Source organism: Bos indicus, chromosome 18 (assembly GCF_029378745.1).
Source record: "Bos indicus isolate NIAB-ARS_2022 breed Sahiwal x Tharparkar chromosome 18, NIAB-ARS_B.indTharparkar_mat_pri_1.0, whole genome shotgun sequence".
In the NCBI taxonomy this organism is placed as follows: Eukaryota; Metazoa; Chordata; class Mammalia; order Artiodactyla; family Bovidae; genus Bos; species Bos indicus.
Window position 1 is genome coordinate 16,648,192 of NC_091777.1, and position 22,253 is coordinate 16,670,444.

Below are 22,253 nucleotides of genomic sequence, written 5' to 3' on the forward strand. Positions count from 1 at the left end.
TGTTTTTGGATGAGATTAACATTTAGATCAGTAGAGTGAGCAGGTCAGATTGCATTCCATAATGTAGGTGGGCCTTATCCCTGAAGGCCTGAAAAGAAACGAGTCTCTTACCTTCCCCCAAGTATGAGTGGATTCTCTCTGTCTCATGGCCTTCAAACTGAAATATTGGCTTTTTTCCTGCCTTTAGATTAGAATGGGATATTTAAGCCTCCTGGCCTTTAGAACTACACCATCCCTTTCAGGGGTCTCCAGTTTGTCCACTCACCTGGCAGATCGAGGGACTTGTCAGACTCCTGAATTGCCTGAGCCAGTTCTTTATATGTCTTTCTTCTCTTTACACACACACACACACCCCCCATGTTTGCCTGAACCAGTTCTTTACATTAAATCCCTGCTCTTTACACACACAATCACACACACACACACACACACACACACACACACACCATGTTTGCCTGAACCAGTTCTTTACATTAAATCCCTGCTCTTTACACACACAATCACACACACATGCATGCACCCTGTTGGCTGTTTCCCTGGAGGACCCTGACTAATACAAACCACAGCTGCAAGCAGCACATAATTCATGAAACACATACCTGACATGCACCACATTGACTTTAGATTTAGACATATCTGCAGTCAGGTTTAAGCTCTACCTGACTAGATGTGTGACCTTTGACATATTATTTCACCTCTCTTCACCTCAGTTTCCTCATCTTTAAAAACTGGAGTTTTTGTGACAGTACATACAGCAGACTCTTGAGATATAATTCCTTGACTTTCTAAACTGGACTACAAAACGTAATCAACAAGATAATGTAATTCTTGTTAATAGGCTTTCATGCTATTTCCATGAATAAGATGTAAATAGAATCTATTCATCTTTCTGTGCCATTATCCGAGAAAAGACTCACATTCTTCCCACTGCCTGCTCCTAAAATCCAATCCTACTGATCTTTGCTAACAGTCTTCTCTTGCTCTACTTGATCCAGTGGCAGTAAAGCTTCTGAATGACTTTGGTTGAGTTGTTCTACTTCTATAAGCAAAAGTAAAACCTGATTTTTATGGTCCACTCTTTAACTATTGGAGCTTCCCTGGTGGCTCAGAGGTTAAAGCGTCTGCCTGCAATGCGGGAGACCAGGGTTCGATCCCTGGGTAGAGAAGATTCCCCTGGAGAAGGAAATGGCAACCCACTCCAGTATTCTTGCCTTGAGAATCCCATGGACGGAGGAGCCTGGTGGGCTACAGTCCATGGGGTCGCAATGAGTCGGACACGACTGAGTGACTTCACTTCACTTCACCGTCCACAATGATTTTGTAGACCAAGAAAATAAAGCCTGTCACTCTTTCCATTGTTGCCCCATCTGTTTGCCAGGAAGTGATGTGACCGGCAAGAGAGTTTTAGAAAAACATGTATTTCTGCTTTACTGACTATGCCAAAGCCTTTGACTGTGTGGATTACAATAAACTGCAGAAAATTCTGAAAGTGATGGGAATACCAGACCACCTGACCTGCCTCTTGAGAAACCTGTATGCAGGTCAGGAAGCAACAGTTAGAACTGGACATGGAACAACAGACTGGTTCCAAATAGGAAAAGGAGTACATCAAGGCTGTATATTGTCACCCTGCTTATTTAACTTCTATGCAGAGTACATCATGAGAACTGCTGGGCTGGAAGAAGCACAAGCTGGAATCAAGATTGCCGGGAGAAATATCAATAACCTCAGATATGCAGATAATACCACCCTTATGGCAGAAAGTGAAGAGGAACTAAAGAGCCTCTTGATGAAAATGAAAGAGGAGAGTCAAAAAGCTGGCTTTAAGCTCAACATTCAGAAAACTAAGATCATGGCATCCGGTCCCATCTCTTCATGGCAAATAGATGGGGAAACAGTGGAAACACTGGCTGACTATTTTGGGGGGCTCCAAAATCACTGCAGATGGTGACTGCAGCCATGAAATTAAAAGACGCTTACTCCTTGGAAGGAAATTTATGACCAACCTAGACAGCATATTAAAAAGCAGAGACATTAGTTTGTCAACAAAGGTCCATCTAGTCAAGGCTATGGTTTTTCCAGTGGTCGTGTATGGATATGAGAGTTGGACTGAAAAGAAGGCTGAGCACCAAAGAATTGATGCTTTTGAACTGCAGTGTTGGAGAAGACTCTTGAGAGTCCCTTGGACTGCCAGGAGATCCAACCAGTCCATCCTAAAGGAGATCAGTCCTGGGTGTTCATTGGAAGGACTGATGTTGAAGCTGAAACTCCAATACTCTAGCCACCTGATGCAAAGAGCGACTCATTGGAAAAGACTCTGATGCTGGAAAAGATTGAGGGCAGGAGGAGAAGGGGACAACAGAGGGTGAGATGGTTGGATGGCATCACTGACTCAATGGACATGAGTTTGGGTAAACTCTGGGAGTTGCTGATGTACAGGGAGGCCTAGCGTGCTGCGGGTCATGGGGTCACAAAGAATCGGACACAACTGAGCGACTGAACTGAATTGAACTGATGGGACTGGATGCGATCTTCATTTTTTGAATGTTTTAAACCAACTTTTTCACTCCCCTCTTTTACTTTCTGCAAGAGGCTCTTTAGTTCTTCTTTGCTTTCTGCCATAAGGGTGGTGTCATCTGCATATCTGAGGTTATTGGTATTTCTCCTGGCAATCTTGATTCCAGCTTGTGCTTTATCCAGGCAGCATCTTGCATGATGTATTCTGCATATAAGTTAAATAAGCTGGGTGACAATATACAACCTTGACATACTCCTTTCCCAGTTTGGAACCAGTCATTGTTCCATGTCCGGTTCTAACTGTTGCTTCTTGACCTGCATACAGGTTTCTCAGGAGACAGGTAAGGTGGTCTGGTATTCCCATGTCTTTAAGAATTTTCCACAGGTTTTTGTGATCCACATGGTCATAGGCTTTAGTATAGTCAATGAAGCAGAAGTAGATGTTTTTCTGGAATTCTCTTGCTTTTTCTATGATCCAAATAATTGAATTATATTAATTATTAAAATTAAATTTGAAAAAGAAGAGGGGAAGGGAAACCATTAGGGTACATTCACATTTAAGTTTCTCTATATACTCTTTGAAAGTTGTATTTTACTATTTTATTTATAACTCCTAGCTGAAAATCTAGCCTTGTTACTTTCTTTGATCTGATTTGGGTAATTTGAAAACTAGAATCTAGACAGATGTATGTGCAGTGTTTTAATTACCATAGTTTAAAATTTTGAGCAAGATGGGTTGCAGTATTAATATAGATAGTGCCCAGCTCATGGGCAAGGTATGCTATAAAAGTTTCTCTTCTACTGTATGCTTAAAACTGATAAAGATAGTAAATTTTATGTTATGTGGGCAAGAATACTGGATTGGGTTGCCGTATCCTTTTCTAGGGAGATCTTCCCTACCCGGGGATCGAATCCACATCTCCTGCATTGATAGGCAGATTCTTTACCACTCAGCCACCAGGAAAGCTCATACATTCCTTAATTGCTTATTAAAAATATGTGTGCATTTAGTTAGGATTCTTTCCCTTAGTTAGAGATATCCTGTTTAAATTTGCAAATATTTATTTTTATGCTGAGGGGAAGATTTTTGTATTGCTAATAAAAATGTAACAATATTTATTTTAAAAATATTCTTCCAGATTACCAAATAGCTGCCAACTGCCTTCTTTAGGTATAAGGTGCTGAGTACATGCTAAGTGAGAAAAGAGCATGAGAGGGTCCTCAAAGGTGCACTCTGTAGTGATACAGACCACTCATAAGCTTGCAGAAAGCCCTGGCAGAGAGAAGACAGGTGACTCCGGCAGACATCATCTGCTATTGGTGATAGAGACTGTAGTCTTAGCACCCTGATGTTTGTGGGACTCTGTAGAGGGGACCAGGTTGAAAAGAGTGAGTCAGAAACTGGATAAGCAGAAAGGAACAGTCCAAAGATAGGACAGTGCACAGAAACTTGAGATGAACATGATGTTTGTTTGTTTAATGGTGTGTTCTAAAGCAAACAGAGGGGACACAAGCAGGGCACTTCAGGGAGCAGTGACGTTGTGAAGATCATCGGGAAGTTGGGGCTTTATTTGGGAAATACTGGTTTTGAAGTATAAAGTGATATCCTAAACATGACATAAAAATCTGTTACTCACCCATCCTTCCTTCCTTCCCTTTTCTTCGTTCATTCAACAAATATTTTTTGACCACCTCCTTTGTGAAAATCACTGATAAAAGAAAATTAACCTGACCATAAAGTACAAAAGATAGGCAGAAGCAAACGTGAAGCAGAAAGTCCAGAAAGCCTGTAACAGTGATCCAAGATTGTGGTCATGTTACTGGATTGATAAAAGGGCTAATGTTTTTTAAACACTTAAGAGTATATGCCAAATATTTTATAATAACTGTAAATGGAATATGACCATTAAAAATTGTGAATCACTATATTGTATACCTGGAGAAGGCGATGGCACCCCACTCCAGTACTCTTGCCTGGAAAATCCCATGGACGGAGGAGCCTGGTAGGCTACAGTCCATGGGGTTACGAAGAGTCGGACACGACTGAGCGACTTCACTTTCACTTTTCACTTTCATGCATTGGAGAAGGAAATGGCAACCCACTCCAGTGTTCTTGCCTGGAGAATCCCAGGGACAGGGGAGCCTGGTGGGCTGCCGTCTATGGGGTCGCACAGAGTCGGACACGACTGAAGCAACTTAGCAGCAGCAGCAGCATATTGTATACCTATAATTTAAATAATAATATGCATTATTTAAATTGTTATGCACTTCAATAAAAAATAAAGTATGTATATTATATTGAGAAAAAAGAGCATGTCAGATGCAGTTAAGTGCTTATGTATGTTATGTATTATCCTCAAAACCGTGTAAAGTAGATACTTTTATTATCCCAATTTACCAGTGAGGAAACTGAGGCTTAGCGAGGTTAATTGATATAGTCATACAGCAAATAATAGTATAAATATCATTTGTTTAGCAGATCAAGGTTCGTAAATATTTCTATTGGCCCTCTTTTGTTTGATCCTCTGCCTTTGTGTTAGGCCTCCTATACCATTATTCTCATTTTTTATTTTACATAAACATAGAAGAACATAGAGAAACTTGCCTGGGCAGTCATTCATCAGATAGGAAGCACCTACTGTGTGGCAGGCATGTTTTCTTGACATTGGGGCCATAGCGATAGACAGGATAGATCAAGTTGCCTGCCGTCAGGGAGTTGTTTTCTGGTAGGGATGAATAACAGTGAACATATAAGTAAATAAAATCAAGTAATTTCTAGAAATGACAAGTACTGTGAAGCAGACAAATAAGGCAAAGTAACAGAGGAGGGCTGCCATGGTAGAACATGAAGGCCTTTCTAAGGAAGGGATGATAGTTGAGACCTGCATGCAACAATCTAAAGGAAAAACATTCCAAGCAAGAGTGCAACAAGAGCAGAGGCCCTCTGATAGGAACATAGTTGGCATGTTCAAGGGACAGAGAGACCCCAGTGTGGCCAAAATGTGGTGAAGAAGAGAATAGAATGAGAAAATAGTAGGCTGGAGCTAGACTATGTAAGGACTTGTAGGCTGTTGTAAGCAGCTTGGTTCTTATTCTGTGAACAATGGGAATTCAGTGGAGAGTTTTAAACAGGGTGTCTGTGTGTATGCATGTGGGGGTGGTGGTGGAAGAGGGTGAGATCGTCTAATTTGCACCAATTTTGTCACCAAAATCCTGTAGCCCTTCCCTTATACCATAATTGATAAAGTAATTGATAAAATACCTTAATCTTCTTCTCTTTTCATTTTTTAAATAATTATTTTAAATTTTTTTGGCTGCATCAGGTCTTAGTTCCTCAGGCTCACTAACTGGCTTGCTTGGGCTTAGTTGCTCTGTACCATGTAGGATCTTATTAATAGATCCTAACCAGGGATCAAACCCGCCTCTCCTGCATTGGAAGGCAGATTCTCAACCACTGGACCACTAGGAAGTAGTCCCATCTCTTTTCATTTCTATAGCAACATTCAGGATTGAAAAGTAACAATGGCAACAGTAACCATCACTTTAGGACGTTGTGTATTCTATGTGAGAGGAGTCACTGAGTATGTATGCGTGCATGCTGACTTGCACAGTCGTGTTGCACAGTTGTGTCTGACTCTTTGCGACACCATGGACTGTAGCCCTTCAGATTCTCCTGTGCATAGAATTGTCCAGGCAGGAATACTGGAGTTGCTATTTCCTACTCTGTGGCAGATAGATTCTTTACCTCTGTGCCATCTTGGAGTCCTTCGAATATTTGTGTGTGTGTGTGTGTGTGTATGTATTCTTACATACTTTGTGAACCTAAAAGCAGAAAGTATTATAATATTATGAAGAATAATACCATTCAGAAATAGAATCTGTTAATTATTATTAGGAAGTTTTCAAAGAGACTTCATTGGTTTAGACAACAATTTTGGTGATTTGAAGAGAATTATGAAAATACAGAGAAAAGTAGTTCCAACTTTGTCACTTGGAAGAGAATTGTTGTGGTGGGACTGATCATGCAAAAATTTTTCTGTGAAAAGAAATGGGGTGAAGGGTCCTACTTGGGCTAGGGTTAAAACCCTAAGCTCATTATGGTAGACGGTTTGTGAATTGGAAGTTTCTGAAATGCTGTTTTCACAATAGAAGTGTTCTTCAACCATCAAATAGTTCCCTAACCAGGTGCTTACTCTGATTCAACATGTTGTAGTAGGCATTTTAGATCTGAGTGCTCTGTCATGCAAATAGAAACAACATTGTCCCAAACGGGCCTGTGATTCGAAAAGAAGATACCTAATCGCCAGTTAGGATCTACAAATTACCTTTTATTTGGAATAATGTCTGCATTCTAATAGATGTATTCACTTGCTTTTTATTTAAAAACTCCAATTGTCCTCAAGATAATGGCACACCATAAGTTTACTTCTCCTTTTGATGAATAAATTTCATCCAAGAAAAATAAATTTTAATGTTTTTATTTGTTAGAAGTCTTGAGACTCTGAATAATTACTTTTTCTCATCTTTTTGAGTAACATCAACTTTTAAAGTTTTTATCAAATAAAAATAGAATTTATAGCATTATTAATGTGTATTTGTTTTTGTGGGGTTGTTCCATCATATTTTCTCTCATCTGTTCTTTTAAATCACATTGAGGACTGCCTGAAATGGCATTTTCATGATGACTCTGAACCATCCTTCTACTGTATGTTATTTACTGCTGATATATGTATTCTGGTGTTTCTTGCGTTCTGTCACACGTAAATTCTAGTGGCATATTGAATACCATAGAGAGAAGCTGACTGATGGTAAATCAAACATTTTACAGCATACTATTGGGAATGTTGGATTCATTACTATAAAGAAATTATGTTTGATCAGTATTTTCAGAGCCTAATACTGTAGTTTATTGGTGCTTCTTAATGTTAATTATATACAAGTTTAAAATTGGGTTCATTTTAACAATGCATAATATATGCTACAGTGAATCTTTTCCACACAAAAAAGAATAATAAATGTCCAGCACTATGTTTGATTAGAACTATTAAGCCCAACAGCTTGTATTTAACAAACACAGTGTTAATTATATAGTCAACTGGGTAGTTCATTCTCTACTGTAGAAGCTGTATATTAGAATAAAGCTATTTTGATATATAAGGTGCCCAAGGAAAATTGGCTAACAAAAAAAGGGAAAGCTTTTTGCGGTGAAGATGTCGAATGAGCAATTTTAACTCACACTTTTTTTAGAGAATATGTAAGTTGGGTTTTTATTTTTAGTTCCTACTCTTCCCGTCATAGTTAAATGATGGAAAATGACTCTCAGTCCCTAAACTACTCTTATGCATCATTCAAAATAGCCCTGAAAGTCTAGCCCCTCTGGCCCTCTGGCAGTGGTGAGATTTATGGCTTTCCATTCCTTGGTATTCCATTACTCTGTCCACACCATCAAATTGATTAGTGGGCAAATGGAGAGGAAGGAAGGAGAGGAGACTGCTTAGAGCCAGCTGGTGTCCGTCATTTTAATGAACTGCTTAGAGGTGGTTAATGTTGTCCTTGGTTCTCCTTATTGTCAGTGACGATCAGATCTTTTAAAATGTTCCCCTCTCTTATTCTGTATTACAGGGTCCACTGGAAAATGATTTGGTTGTTTATGTAGCACTCATAGCAGAAAGCCAACGGTATGAAATCCAGATGGGTGGTATGTTCTTTTGACAGAGAGGGAAGGGGGTTGATTGCTTTAGGCTTATAATATTGTGTATGGTGGTAGAAATTAGTTTCATAGACCCTTGACAGGGTTTCTAGGATGTCACTAATGTCACTTTAAGTGTCAGAACAACATTTTCATGTTTAAAAACAATTTTGTTTTAGCTGGTGCAAATATTAAAGTCTGTGACCTGTGCCAGTGTTGCCCAGCATATAGTTTTGAGAAATTAATGCAAACAGATTATGGGGATCACCCCCCAAGTTAGTACTGACCTCACTGCCAGCCACCAGAGCTCACATCTGATGCTCTGTGAAGAAACCTCCCCCGCCGCCCCCACAAAGAGGGCCTGTGGATTTCAGTGCAGATGACATATTGCTGGTATTTAACACATGATAAGACATTCCCAGCTAGCACAGTCTCTCACCTTTTCTCCTCCCCCTTCATCATTGTTTTTAATAAATGCAATATCTTTTTTTCCTTTTGTTCTCTAGCCTTCAAGTTTTCCTCAACACATATGGTATTCAGACTCAAACTCCTCAACAGGTGGAACCCATTCAGATCTGGGCCCAGCAGGAGCTGGTGAAAGTAAGTGATGCTGTTTCTTTACTGTCTCCTTTGTAGAGGTACTAGAGCATGATGATTACTTACAGTTAAGAAGCATAGCTAAAATCCAATTCTAAAATAAGGTCATTGATGCAAAAGTCTTTGATTAAGCTGAGAGACCCACTTTATCAAACATTGTTACTAAAAAGCAACTGCATTGTGTGTGTGCATTATATTCATAGGTCTTGTTAATTCCATTCCTTGCTAAAGTGTTACTAACCTGGACTGACCAATTAAATAACAAATTAGCCTTAATATTAGTAGTGGTGTATCAAATTAACCTTTACATTTGATTGATTTTCCCTTTAACTATTAAAGAAATGTTCTCACCTAAATATTGTTGGTAATAACTACTGCCCTTTTTCTCTTGCCTTACTCTTTGAAGTGATTCCTATCTTCTTTGGTTTGCTGGTTCTCAATATAATTGTAAAGTGACAACTGAATTTATCTTTGATACAGTTACATACCTACTGGATTGAATTAAAAGTGGTGACTTTTGAGGCCTTCTGCATGCACTGCTCTACAGATGTATCCAGGAGTGCCTGAGTTTAGAAATATTCCTGCTCATTAGGGACAGGAAATTGTTGATCTCCACTAATTATTTAATAAACGACTGTTTTTATTTGGTAATTGTTAAAAGCAATACAGGAAAAATTTCCACAGTGTTTGGTGGAAGTGTTTGGTTTGTTCAAGTGATCAAAGTGAAGTCAATAAAGTTGATATAAATGTTTTTGATTAAAGCCTTGACTTTACAAAAAGAATAAAAGTTTTGAGAAGTGAGGCGCACATTGCAGGGAAAATGCAAGGCCCCAGTGTTGTTGCTAATCAGACTGGACCTTACCCACTGGCCACAAAACCAGAGGTAACCCAGAGCACCAGCTCTTCAAAGTCCTTAACAAATTTAGAATTTTTCTGCCCTAATTAAAGAGATAATGGCTGAAAATGCTAGGAACCCTAGAAGAGGTTAACACTTTAAAATCACACTAAGAAGTAAATGGTGGAAAGCTGGGTTTCGTGGTAGAAGAGGCAAAGAGAGTCCAAGAGGAAAGTAAGGATCCCCTAGGTAAGGAGAGGAGGCAGCATGGAAGGTCTGAAAATCCAAGGCTGTTACACTGTGCACTTATCATTCAGGTACAGGCTGTATTTGCTGATACACTTTTAAGGTCTCTCACTGAAAGCTCCAGACAAAGGTTATTATTCTTTGATAAACGTGCCTTCAAAGCAAATTAACCTGAATCTGCTTTTTTCAGGCCAAATTTTGATATCAACAACTCTTTCCGTTAGAGTCTATACTCTACCAGACAACATGCAGTCAAGATTTAAAAGACCAACATGGCTCTAGATGACATGATTGTGGCATTTTATTCCTTCATCAGCAATACCTGCTCTATGTAGAGCACTATATGGGGCACGTAGACAAAATGACCCTGCCTGTGTTCTTAGTCAGTGAATTCTGAATCTCGTGAGATGACAGAAAAAAAATTGTTAATGACAATCCACTTTGATTGTACTATGATAAATGTTAGTCCAAGGTGCTGAGGAATCACAGATGTGGTAGCAAGCATTCTGTTACAAAGTGAAGACTTATTGGGTTGGCCAAAAAGTTCCTTTGAATTTTTAAGTAAAAACAGAAGACACATTTTTTCATTTTCACCAAGAACTTGATTGAACAATGTAGCCACCATTTTGTTCTACTACCCTCTGCCATTTTTCAGGCAACTTCATAATTCTGTCTTCCTAGAACTTTTTATCTTTTTGAGCAAAGAACTTTTCCAGGCACCTTTCACAGTCTTCCAGGAAATTGAAATTATTTCCATTAACAGAATTTTTAAAGACAAAAATAAATGGAAATCTGAAGGTGCAATGTCACAAATACAGCAAATCATAACTTCACAGCCAAGTTGTAGCAATTTTTACCTGGTCATCAAAAAAGCATGCAGTCTTCCATTATCCTATGAGAGATTATGCATTTTCTGTTGACTGATTCTGGACACTTTTTGTCGAGTGCTGCTTTCAGTTTGTCTTACTGGGATCAGTATTTATTGAAATTAATCATTTTGTTCTGAAGGAGCTCATATAGAGGACTCCCTTCCAATCCCACCACATACACAGTGTAACCTTCTTTGGATGAAGGCTGGCCTTTGGTGTGGTTGGTGGTGGTTTTATTTTGCTTGCCCCACAGTCTCTTCCTTCCACATTATTGTACAGTTATATCCACTTTGCATTGCCTGTCACAATTTGTTTCAAAAACAGAACATTTTTGTTACATTTAAGTAAAGAATCACATGTGGAAATATGATCAAGAAGATTTTTCTTTTGCTTAACTTACATGGAACCCAAATGTCAAAATGACTAACATAACCAAGCTGGTGCTAATGATTTTCAGTGTTTGATTTAGATATTTTGAGTATGTTGGCTGTCTCTTGTGTGGTATAACACTGTTTTCAGTTGATGTCTCAGTTTGATTGCTATCAACTTCAACTGGTCTACCCAACCGTGGCATATCATCCAGTGAAAATCTCTACCATGAAACTTCAGAAACCACTTTTGACACGTTCAATCAATCATAGCACCTTCTCTATACACTGCACAAACATTTTCTTGCATTTCGGTTGTGTTTTTACTTTTCCTGCAATAATAAAGCATAATGGCTGAAAATGTTGCTTTTTTTCCCCTTCCATCCTCAGTATTAAAATGGCTACACAAAAATTGACCAATTTGCTAAGTTGTTTTTTTTATGCACACTGATATGACAGCTGTCACAATACAATCCAACAGTTGTTTTGAATGAAGTTAGACAACTAAGTGCTACTAGAGTCATCTTACAGAAAAATTGAACAAAAGTTTTGGCCAACCCAAGAGAATGAAGTATTTCTGGGTTTCTGGGTGGTTTTGTCCCTACTGTATGTTTCAGCACATTAAATGGTGTGAATGTATATAACATAGGAACAGTATTATCTGCATCCTGTAATACAGCAAGCATTCTGCATCTGATTACCTAATTGTCATAGACCTTCTGTGGCTCAGGAAGTTAAGGAAGCTGCTTTTAATGTAATTGGGTAGTATTTAAAGATTTCCTTTCTACCTAGGTAAATACAAAGGAAGGATATCTCCATCTCGTGCTGTGCATTGCAGTTTCAGTGCAGCCTATACAATAAAATGCTTTATAGAGAACTTTTTCTGTCTAGTTGGCTTTGTCTAAAACCACTACTATTCCAGAATTAATATGCACAGTACATGTGGCTCCAGAGGACGTTAACTTGCTTTCTCATTCATCCACCAAGTATTTTTTGAGCACCAGTTGTATGCCAGGCACAGTGCCAACTCAGGGGGTGCTATTCTCTAGGTATAGTCAGTGCAGAAGGAGAGAGACAGACCTAATTCTGACATACATGTGTGCATCATGACAAAATGAACAGAGAGCTCTGGTGATGGTGTTAATTTTGTGTATGTTGAGATTGATACTTGAAATCAGTTCAAATCATAGTCAGTAGATTGTGTAAAGACAGTTGGTTTTATTTTACATTTAAAAAAATTTAGGTTAGATTTCTGCCTCTCTTCAGGTACAAAAATAAATTCCAGACAGGTTAAAGATTTAAATATTTTTAATGATTAAATATAAAATTACTAAAAGAAAAATTAGAACATTTTATAACTGTTGGAAGGGAAAGTCCAATCTTAGAGTAACACCAGTGCCAAAAAGCCATTAAGGAAGTGATTGACACATTTAAATAAATTTAGTTGTAGGTGGCATAAACAAGCAGCACATCAAAGGTGCTTGTGAAATTTCCTAGCAGAAAATTGTTTAGATTGAAATACCACATGCTGAAATGATGTTTGAATTAATGTGCTGTCATTCTCACATTTCATAACAACATTGAAGATGAGCAAATTGAGTAAAATATTTGATAAAAGGAAAAAATGTATAGAACATACAAATAGCTATTAAATATATAGGAAAATGGTCAACCACAAAATATTTGAATACAGTTGTTTAAAATGAAATATCATTGTGACCCAAGAGAGTGACAAAAATGTCCTCTGCACTGTTAATGTACATGTAATTGGTCCATTATTTCTGGAGGGTGACCAACCTGGCATTATGTTTGAAAGAAAATATATATTCTCTTTGACTCTATCAAGTCTGGGAAATTATCCTGCAGAAGTAATACTACACTGACAAAAGGTTGTTACTGAATTGGTTTTGAAATAACAAAAAATTGGGAGCTACCTTCATCAGGTGAATCCATGTTAGTTTTAAATATGGTAAGGAGACCTCTTAATTGGATTAAGCACTCATCCTCTGGCACTGATTAACATCTAGTTCATTCTAGGTCTGTTTTTACTTTGTAGAAAAGAACAATACTAATTTTAAAAAACTGGAATACCAGATTATATAGTATATGAACCCATTTATGTAAATATATGCATGTGTGTGTGTGTGTATGATATGGGTATATATTTATCTATGTACTGTTAAAAATTTGTAACCATATTTTATACTTCCAGTGTTTCTTAGGGATCAAACAATAAATTACACTCCTTTTAACACATGCCAAAGTGAAAAAGTTGTTGCCTAAGGGATTGAGAGAATAACAGGATCATTCCCTTGTAGGATATGGATTAAATTTTTCATAAAATTCATATAATCAGAAAAAGCAATAAAGATATTTTCTTGTTGGTAGGAAATAATTGAAGGTGGAAATCTAGTAGAAGTTATGTGGCCCTGATTTTTTAAACTTTAAATAGTGAAAAGTTTTATCACATAGGAAGCATCTGTCTCTCTGTGTTCTTGTGTGAATCAGGTAGAGCCATGCAAGTTGTAAATTTATGACATGATAATATAAGAACAGTGCTGAATTTTAGAATATTGCTAAATGGATCTCAAAAGTTTCACTCTCAAATCTCCCAGTGCCCCAGAATCTAAGTTGATGTCATTGGCTGTCTTGTTTTCCTGCAAGTCCGTTGAATAAAGTTTTCCCTGGCCTCTTTGGAAAAATCAGAAATTAGCAGGGCAGTAGTTGAGGTGGGGCAAAAAAAACGAAAAGCATTAATATTTGTCTGGCTCTGATTTACATATTTGTGTCTTACAGGCTTATTTCCATCTGGGTGTCAATGAAAAATTAGGACTCTGCGGAAGGCCAGATAGACCTATTGGCTGCCTTGGTACATCAAAGGTGCTCATGAAATTTCCTTATAGAGCAGTCTTCAGATTGTAATACCACAGACCAGAATGATGTTTGACCTGTTGTGCATCCATTTGCACGTTTCATCATACTTGTGCTAATTATCTCAATTATTATTTTCTACAAGTAAATAATTAGTTTTGTATGCTATCATGAACTCTTCTAAAAATAAATACGCATCTCACTGTTACTTCTAAGCATAGTAAGATATCTGATTGTAGTAGTATTTACTCAGATTTTTTTCCATTACAATAAAGGTGAACTACTTTATCAGCATACTGATTCAATTAAGAAGCTAAAATTTCTTGATATTATATAGATTTTATAAGATTATTTGCTTATTCAGAATAAACATCAGTTTTAATTTTTAAGACTGTAGTATTGTACCTTTGCCTTTCGTCTGTTTCGTATATATGTGTGTATGGATATATGACTTTTTTTTACTATTGCTTACAGATTTATCGCATTCTAGGAAAGACTGTGGTTTGTTACCCTATCATCTTTGACCTTAGTGATTTCTACATGTCTCAAGATGTTTTGCTGCTGATAGATGACATAAAGGTAGCCTTTTAATTGAAGGGGATGTTTTTGTTTCTACTGATTTTATCGTATGTTAAATGAAGTGCTCCTGGGCCTATGCTACTGGATTAACACAGTATCAAATATGAAAGTTAAACAACATCTGCATAGTTTTGGGGAGTTAAACTACTTGCAGCCTTAGAATAATAGATGTATTCTGTTTTATATAAAGTTGTATGACTTTATTTGCTCTACCTTCTACAAATGGAATAAAAGGATTATATATATATTGTAAAAGCAGAGGGGAAACTGTTTTGGAAACCAGGTTCATATAACAGTAAATTTATCTCTTTTTGAACAAAGTTGAGTTAGCAAAATGATTTTATTTATGAAGAATTTCAAATAAAACCTCATCTAACTCATAATACCCAGTCAGTTAAAATCTCCTTCATTCCCTTTTCCATTTGCAGAGTAGAGAAGCTTAGAGTCGTGGCCTAGAGCATGAAGTCTGGAGCCAGATTTACTTGTTAAAATCTTGACTCCACTGTTTACCAGCTGTGTGATCTTGGACAAATTAGTTAACTTCTCTGTGTTCCTGTTTTCTCATCTATGTAACTGAACAGGACTGTCCTGAGGATTAGGAGTTAATACATGCAGAGCCCTCAGAATAGTGCCTGGTACATAGTGAAATGTTATGTGTGTGTTTGATGTGATAATGATGCTAATAGAAATTGAATCAAATAAAGAACTCTCCATGTTTCTGATGGTATATATAGATTCAGCCCAATCTCTTCTACCTACTGTAATATAAATTATGGAGTGAGAATTAATCTTCTGGATGATAACCTTGGGTTGATTTTCCTTCCCTGAGACTACTCTTGAACTGTATTTGTTAGGCCTCAAAAAAAAAAAAAAAGCAAACAAGGCAACCTTAAGACATGTGTGATCTGGTGATCTGATTATTTTTAAGAACAAAGTTTAAAGTCAAAATGATTTCTAGCTTAACCTGAGTGTTATTAGAACGTTTCTACCCCTAAGTAGTCTATCTTATCCAGAGTTTGATTGTGATATTATCTGGATATGTAAGAGTTTTGTTGGCTCTTTGCCACTAATGGTTAAGCATCCTGATCAACTCAGATACTGTGCCATTACATCCTACCTCATTCTTTGTTTTAACAGAATGCACTCCAGTTTATTAAGCAATACTGGAAAATGCATGGACGTCCACTTTTCCTTGTTCTCATCCGGGAAGACAATATAAGGTAGGCTGATGAAAGAAGTGAGGTGCATGCATCTCGCTGCCATTGTTACTGTGAACCCTTTGGAAGCAGGGCCTCCTTACACTTTTATATCCATCTCAGCATGTAACAGAGTGGTTTGCATATATAAAGGGCACTTAGTACTAGATTATTAATTTCTCATTCTGTTGTTAATATGCACATTTTATCTGTTTATATTTTTCAGAGGTAGCCGATTCAATCCCATATTAGATATGCTGGCAGCGTTTAAGAAAGGAATGATTGGAGGAGTCAAAGTTCATGTTGATCGTCTACAGGTAGTCTTCTGAATTTCAGTGTTTCTTTTTCCAGCACAATTAATCCATAGAATCAACTATGTTTCTTAATTATATTCTTTGTAAGGTTTTTGTCTGAATGTTTTATTCTCTGTCTACCTTCCTATTCACGTTGTCTCCACCCTGTTTATCTGATCCTTCCCATCTGATGCTTGAGCAATTGCACTGGTTTCCCATCAGAATTTTAGACTTTAAAAGGTCATCTCTTACCTTACTTTTGCATCTGAGGAAGCTGGAGGCCAGAGTGGTGAAGTGACCTGTATAATCTCAGGTTCTTTGACTCCATGGTCCAGTGCTCTTTTCCCTACCCTACAGTGACATCCAACCTGGAGATAATGCTTGTTCCATTCAGATTTTACAGCTTTATTTTCACAGCTCCTAAATAACAGAATCCTTTTGTGGTTCCCTATTAGCCATAGCAGACTCTCTGCCTACAATTATCTCCTGCTAAACATTCTTTCTGCTTCAGCCAATACAACTTAATTACTGTGTTCTCAGCTTTTTGAGGTTCTGCCCCTTTCTGCTCACTCCATTTCCTCTGCCTGGAGTAGCCTCCTTTCTTTCAACATCACTGGGCTTTGAAGTCTTACCAAACATTAAAGGCGAGTTCTGCAGAATCACTCAGACCAGAGAGGATACTTTTCTTTTTTAATATCCTTTTATGACCATTAACATAAACTATCCAAATTATAGTCCATTATGGGCTTAAATTTCTTATTTCCATTAAAAAGTTGTGATCATTTCATAGTCTTTTATGTGGTAGGTGCACAGTATTGAGTAAGAAAGAGGAAAATTTATAAAGAGGGACCTATGTAAGTAACCTGGTAAATGGCATGTTTACATTCTCATTCACCATTGCTTGTGTTTTGTATACTCAATTGATTTTTATCTAAGTTTTTATCTTTTCCCCTTATTTTTTGTTTTGTCGTTTTGTATGTAATGCTTTCTGGGGCAATTTCCTTGATATTTAGCATGTAGCTCCTCTGCTGATGTTTGTGTTTTAGCTATCTTGTTTTTAATTTTCTCTTTTATAGTATGTTGTCCTTTTTTCCTGAATATTATATTTTGTCTTATCCTTCTAAGAATATTAACAGGATAGCTTTGGAAATCTTTCTTTTGTACATTATCTCTTTCAGGTTTCTTTTCTCTGTTTTCAGGGGGCTCAGTCTTTCATGTTGGAGTCATTTGTCAGCTATCCCTTTATTTTTTTTTTATTTATTTTTTTTTCAACTACAATTTTATTTTATTTTTAAACTTTACAAAATTGTATTAGTTTTGCCAAATGTCCCTTTATTTTTAAGAGTGAGAGAATAAAAAGTTTATTGGAAGCTGTGTGTTTGGGAACAAGGATCATTGTCATGGTGAATTTACTTATAAGGTGGGCTAGTGGCAAGGACCAGTTTTGCTGGGGAAAACCCCAGGTGCCAATATCTGGGTGTTTTTTTCTTCTGGGTTTTTCAGGTTCCCAGAAAATAAACATCTAGCCTTCTGCTTGAAGGATGTACATTTTGCTTCCATGTCCTGAGAGCAGGGTTGGGTTAAGGAGCCAGGGTGTTACACTGTTCTGTATAGTATCAGAAACATCTCTCAGTTGTTGCTTTCTACCAATGCAGATTCAAAAGACAATGAAATGGTACATTATCAGATTGTATAGGATACTTACAACAGTACAGATTATTTTCACATAGGCAACACAAGTGGTTCAATCCTAACAGCACAGATGCTAGACCGTGAGTTTGTGCAACACTGCACTTTGAAAGTCAGAGCAATGGATGACAGCTTCTCATCACTAAGCAGTGAAGCCTTTGTTCGTATCTACATCTTGGACATAAATGACAGCTTTCCAATTTTTAATCAATCCATTTATGAGTCTTTTACTTAAACTGTTATTTAATCTTTATATCTTCTGCTCTCTGCTATGCACTAAACCATTGAATACAGTCTTAACCAGAGAATAAGGCTCTTTTCATCTTGTAAAACTGAAACACTATACCCATTAAACAACCCCTCACACCCTTGAACCAGCCTTTGTCTTCTCTTTAGTATAGGAAATGGAAATGGCACCTGTGTACTTCTCTGGGCCTTTATTTAAGGCTCTTTCAAATGTCTTCAGCCCATGATCTATAGTCTCTCTCATCACTGGGCCTCAGCATCACTTCCTAGCTTCATCACCCAGGACATGTCTCCATGCAGCTAATTCTCAGTCCTGCTTTCCACTCCAAGAGTACTGAGTACTTTCCAAATCTTTAATGTGATTTATTTTTTTCCCTGTTCATGCTATTACTCTATTCTAGAACTGCTTTTTTTCTTTTTCCCTTCTAAGTCATACACTTTAATTTTATAACTTAATCTCACCTCTTTAGTGAAGTCTCCAAGTCTGGACTTAATTTCTCCTTCCAGTGTGTTTCTGTGGCATTTTCCTTGAGCTTTGCTATAGCTCTTATTTTAGGTAGAACTAGTTTCTTAGGCCTGCTTCCCTGTGTGGATTGAAAACTCTTATTAGTCCAGGCTTTACTCATCTCTGCATTCCCAGAGTATTCTGCTCACTACTGTTCTCTCTGTAAGAAATATGTAAATATTGGTTCCTTGATTCAACAAATACTGAGTGCCCTCTCTAGGCAGTGGAGATATAATGGTGAAAAAAAAATATACAGAGTTCCTGATCTCATGAGACTTATTTTAGTAGAAGAGCAAAACCAAAGATAAGGCAAGATAGGGATTCAGAATAATGGGATGGAGAACAGTCTTTGGTGGTATGTTCAGTTGGAGAGGGCCTTGGGGGATATAATTGAATATCACTGACAGGATACCTTTTTGAATACTGTATTGCATTTGACACATATTTGTCAATATTAATTTATTTAATTACCATCAGAATTAAAGTATTAATGCCTAGCAAAATAATTGCAATAGTTTTTTATAAAACTAGCCAAGATTTTATAATACCTACACATGGAGTATAACCTTTAAAAATTATGAATCACTGCATTGTACACCTATAACATATAATATTTTACAAATGTAATTCAATTTTAAAAATAATTTAGGAGCCTCTGCAACCAACTAAATTTTTTAAATCAAAAACTCTGTAGATTATTAATGAAATCTACAACTTATCTGTTAATTCAGAGTAGCATTTACTTTATGGGCTGAATTAATGTGTATTATGTGCATTTTGTTCATGCTATATCCTTAATACCTAGCATAGTGCTTGGCATATATGTGTTCAGTAAATATTTGTCTAACAAATTAGTTAACTGTAGAGCAAGATGTTTAGGGGTAAGTCTGCATCTTAGGAAATACCACTCTGTAGACTTCAGTTTTGCTTGGCACTGCCCTCTGCCCAGGCACAGACTGTGGCTGGGCCACATAAAAATGTGCAAATTAGTTGCATATTGGCCTGTCTCATTCAGACTCTGCAAGGAGGCTTTAGTATGATTGGTAACATGTTCCTTCTGCTATTTGTAGTGGATATTTGTTGATCATCTACTTTATAAATTTTCACTAGAAGAGAAGGCAGCACATCTCTTGTGGTTAACCAACAAGAGTGACATTCCCTAAATCCTGTGGCTTCTCATTTGAAACGAACAGGAGAAAATAGAAAAAGTAATATATGTAACACAGTTTTGATGAAAGAATTACCTTATTTTTAAAGTAACAATTTATGGCTTGTTTCCTTGTCAGTATATTTCTCACTTTTATCTGACAATTCATCAGATATTTAGAAGTGACACTTAGTGGTAAAAATCATTGTGGGTTATCATTCATTTATACATGAACCACTGACAAGCAACTATTATGTTCAAGTTTGGCCTCATTTAGTTTGCTCATGAGGTTCTCTGGTAGCTCAAACGGTAAAGAATCTGTCTACAATGCAGGGGGCCTGGGTTTGATCCCTGGGTCGGGAAGATCCCCTGGAGGAGGGCATGGCAACCCACTCCAGTATTCTTGCCTGGAGAATCCCATGGACAGAAGCCTGGTGGGCTATAGTTCATGGGGTCGCAAAGAGTCGGACATGACTGAGCAACTAACACACACACAATGGGATATAAAATGACCAAATATTGCTTGGCAGAATACAGAGAAGCACTGGCCTAGATAATCAATAACTTCATGATCCTGAAAAATGGAGATTTGGCAGTATCTTATCATTGGATAGCCTTGAAATATATTATGGTAGCCAAATCTAAAGAGTAATTTCACATTATATTTTCTGAATACAGTTTTAATATTTCATGTTTTTTTTAAGCATCAAATTTTTATCTTTTAGCACTTTAATAAGTTCTGAGTTTTTAATTGAACTTATAAATAAGAGGATAGAAAGAAAAAACAGTTCATCTGATTCTGCTATTTATTATAACTCAAGAACTTGTAGCTGGATGTTTATGTTCTGTTTCAGGGGGCTTGTTGTATGTGAAAATCTGTCTGATTTTAAAGTATTGTATACTTACAGAATAGTATGTGCATAAATCATAACGTTATTGCTTGATAAATTTAAGAGTTGTGAATCTTTTCTCAATTGCATTTCAGACACTAATATCTGGAGCTGTGGTTGAACAACTTGACTTCTTACGAATCAGTGAAATAGAAGAGTAAGTTCCTTTAGGTTATTTATTGTGTTTCTTGAGATTCCATTAGGAATGCAGGAAATATGAAACTTTTTCTTTTAAATTCTAGGCTTCCAGAATTTAAGAGTTTTGAGGAATTAGAAGTTCCCAAACATTCAAAAGTCAAACGACAAAGCAGCACCTCCAATGCTCCCGAACAGGAACAGAAGCCAGACATTACCATGACTGAATGGAGAAACAAACTCACCCATGAAATTCTTCAAAAACTGAATGTGAGGAAGATGCAATTCCCACATGACCCTGAGTGAGGTTGACAGAGCAGGAACTGCCAGGGGCAAACCATATTGCTTTATGTCCTCCCAGAGAAGGTAGCAACTAGCCTGGAAGTAGATGGCCTGTCTATAACTGAGGCAGTAATGAGAAGTAGTTCTCATGATCTAATATTAGCGTGAATGTCTTTAAGATGCTTAAAATGGGTTGTCTTGTGTATGAAAGTATTAAATAGCCCATTAAAGAACCATAGTTGCTTTGGGGATCTCTAGGTTTCTCTTTCAGTGCCCTTTCTCTTCTTTTCCCAGTCTGGGCCTTCTCTCCTGTCTCAGTGTTTAGGTCATGTTTGCTCTGAGTCTCTCCAGTCACTGAAGAAAGCAATCCTTTAACTACATCCATGTGAATATTAGGTTAGCAACCTAGTATTATCCCTTCCCTGAGGTTATTTGCATTTTGGAGGAGGACAGGTGAGGATGTAGAGTATAGTATAGTACCTATCAAAGGAAATATAATTCTAATGGTAGAGCTATAAGCACAGTGACATTTTATTGGACCATCCAAATTTGAGTAGGCTAAATATGTAGCCTGCCAGATATCAGTTCTTGTGATTGATCGTTACTACCTATAAATCTATATAAGCATGAATATGATATAATAGGCATAAAACATAACACATATAATAAGCAGCCTACACATGTCCCCTTCTTTCATCCTCCTCTCCACAATGGGTCGGTAACAACGTGGTCTCCCATTTATGAACAAGTAAAGTCAAAAAAGGAGCAGATAAATGACTTGGCCAAATCTTTCAGAGGGTGACAGCATCAGTGTCACCTGCATTAGCTTATAGACAACATATTTTCTATTCATTACTTATCTTATTTCCTGGAAAATTTGATTTTTAAATTCTACTACCCCGGGAAGCCTGCTTGTCTACCCACTGTTTCCAAGGTAGCTAAAATAAATAGTTGTATAATGTCATCTTATGCCTGGTAATATATCAATGACATTTTATCTTTTCTCAATTGCATAGCAGAATATTTCCTCTTTGCATCATGAGGTTTCATGATTAGTTACTCCCTGTGGTAATTTTTGTACCCATTTCATTCCAGTTACTCATAGTGATTTATATTTTCAGGACTGTAGTTGTCTGGCTAGCCAAGCCATCCTACTGGGTATACTGCTCAAAAGAGAAGGCCCCAACTTCATCACAAAGGAAGGTAAGAGTATCTAACTAAGAGAACATTTTAAATAAAAAGACTTCTCTATTTTTGAACATATATCAGAAATGCATAATGAACATGTGCTAAACTGTT

At 37.1% G+C, this 22,253-nt stretch overlaps 1 protein-coding gene across 3 annotated transcripts in view; it reads left to right on the forward strand.

Moving 5' to 3' along the window:
- PHKB (phosphorylase kinase regulatory subunit beta) overlaps window positions 1–22,253 on the forward strand; it is a 227,599-nt gene that overhangs the window by 166,593 nt on the left and 38,753 nt on the right. For all 3 annotated transcript variants that reach the window (XM_070771929.1, XM_070771927.1, XM_070771928.1), the window contains 9 exons: window positions 8,140–8,195; window positions 8,713–8,806; window positions 13,918–14,001; window positions 14,467–14,571; window positions 15,709–15,791; window positions 15,994–16,084; window positions 20,633–20,694; window positions 20,780–20,942; window positions 22,076–22,157. In XM_070771929.1, coding sequence (XP_070628030.1) covers window positions 8,140–8,195; window positions 8,713–8,806; window positions 13,918–14,001; window positions 14,467–14,571; window positions 15,709–15,791; window positions 15,994–16,084; window positions 20,633–20,694; window positions 20,780–20,942; window positions 22,076–22,157 — 820 coding nt within the window. The remainder of the gene's footprint in view (window positions 1–8,139; window positions 8,196–8,712; window positions 8,807–13,917; window positions 14,002–14,466; window positions 14,572–15,708; window positions 15,792–15,993; window positions 16,085–20,632; window positions 20,695–20,779; window positions 20,943–22,075; window positions 22,158–22,253) is intronic.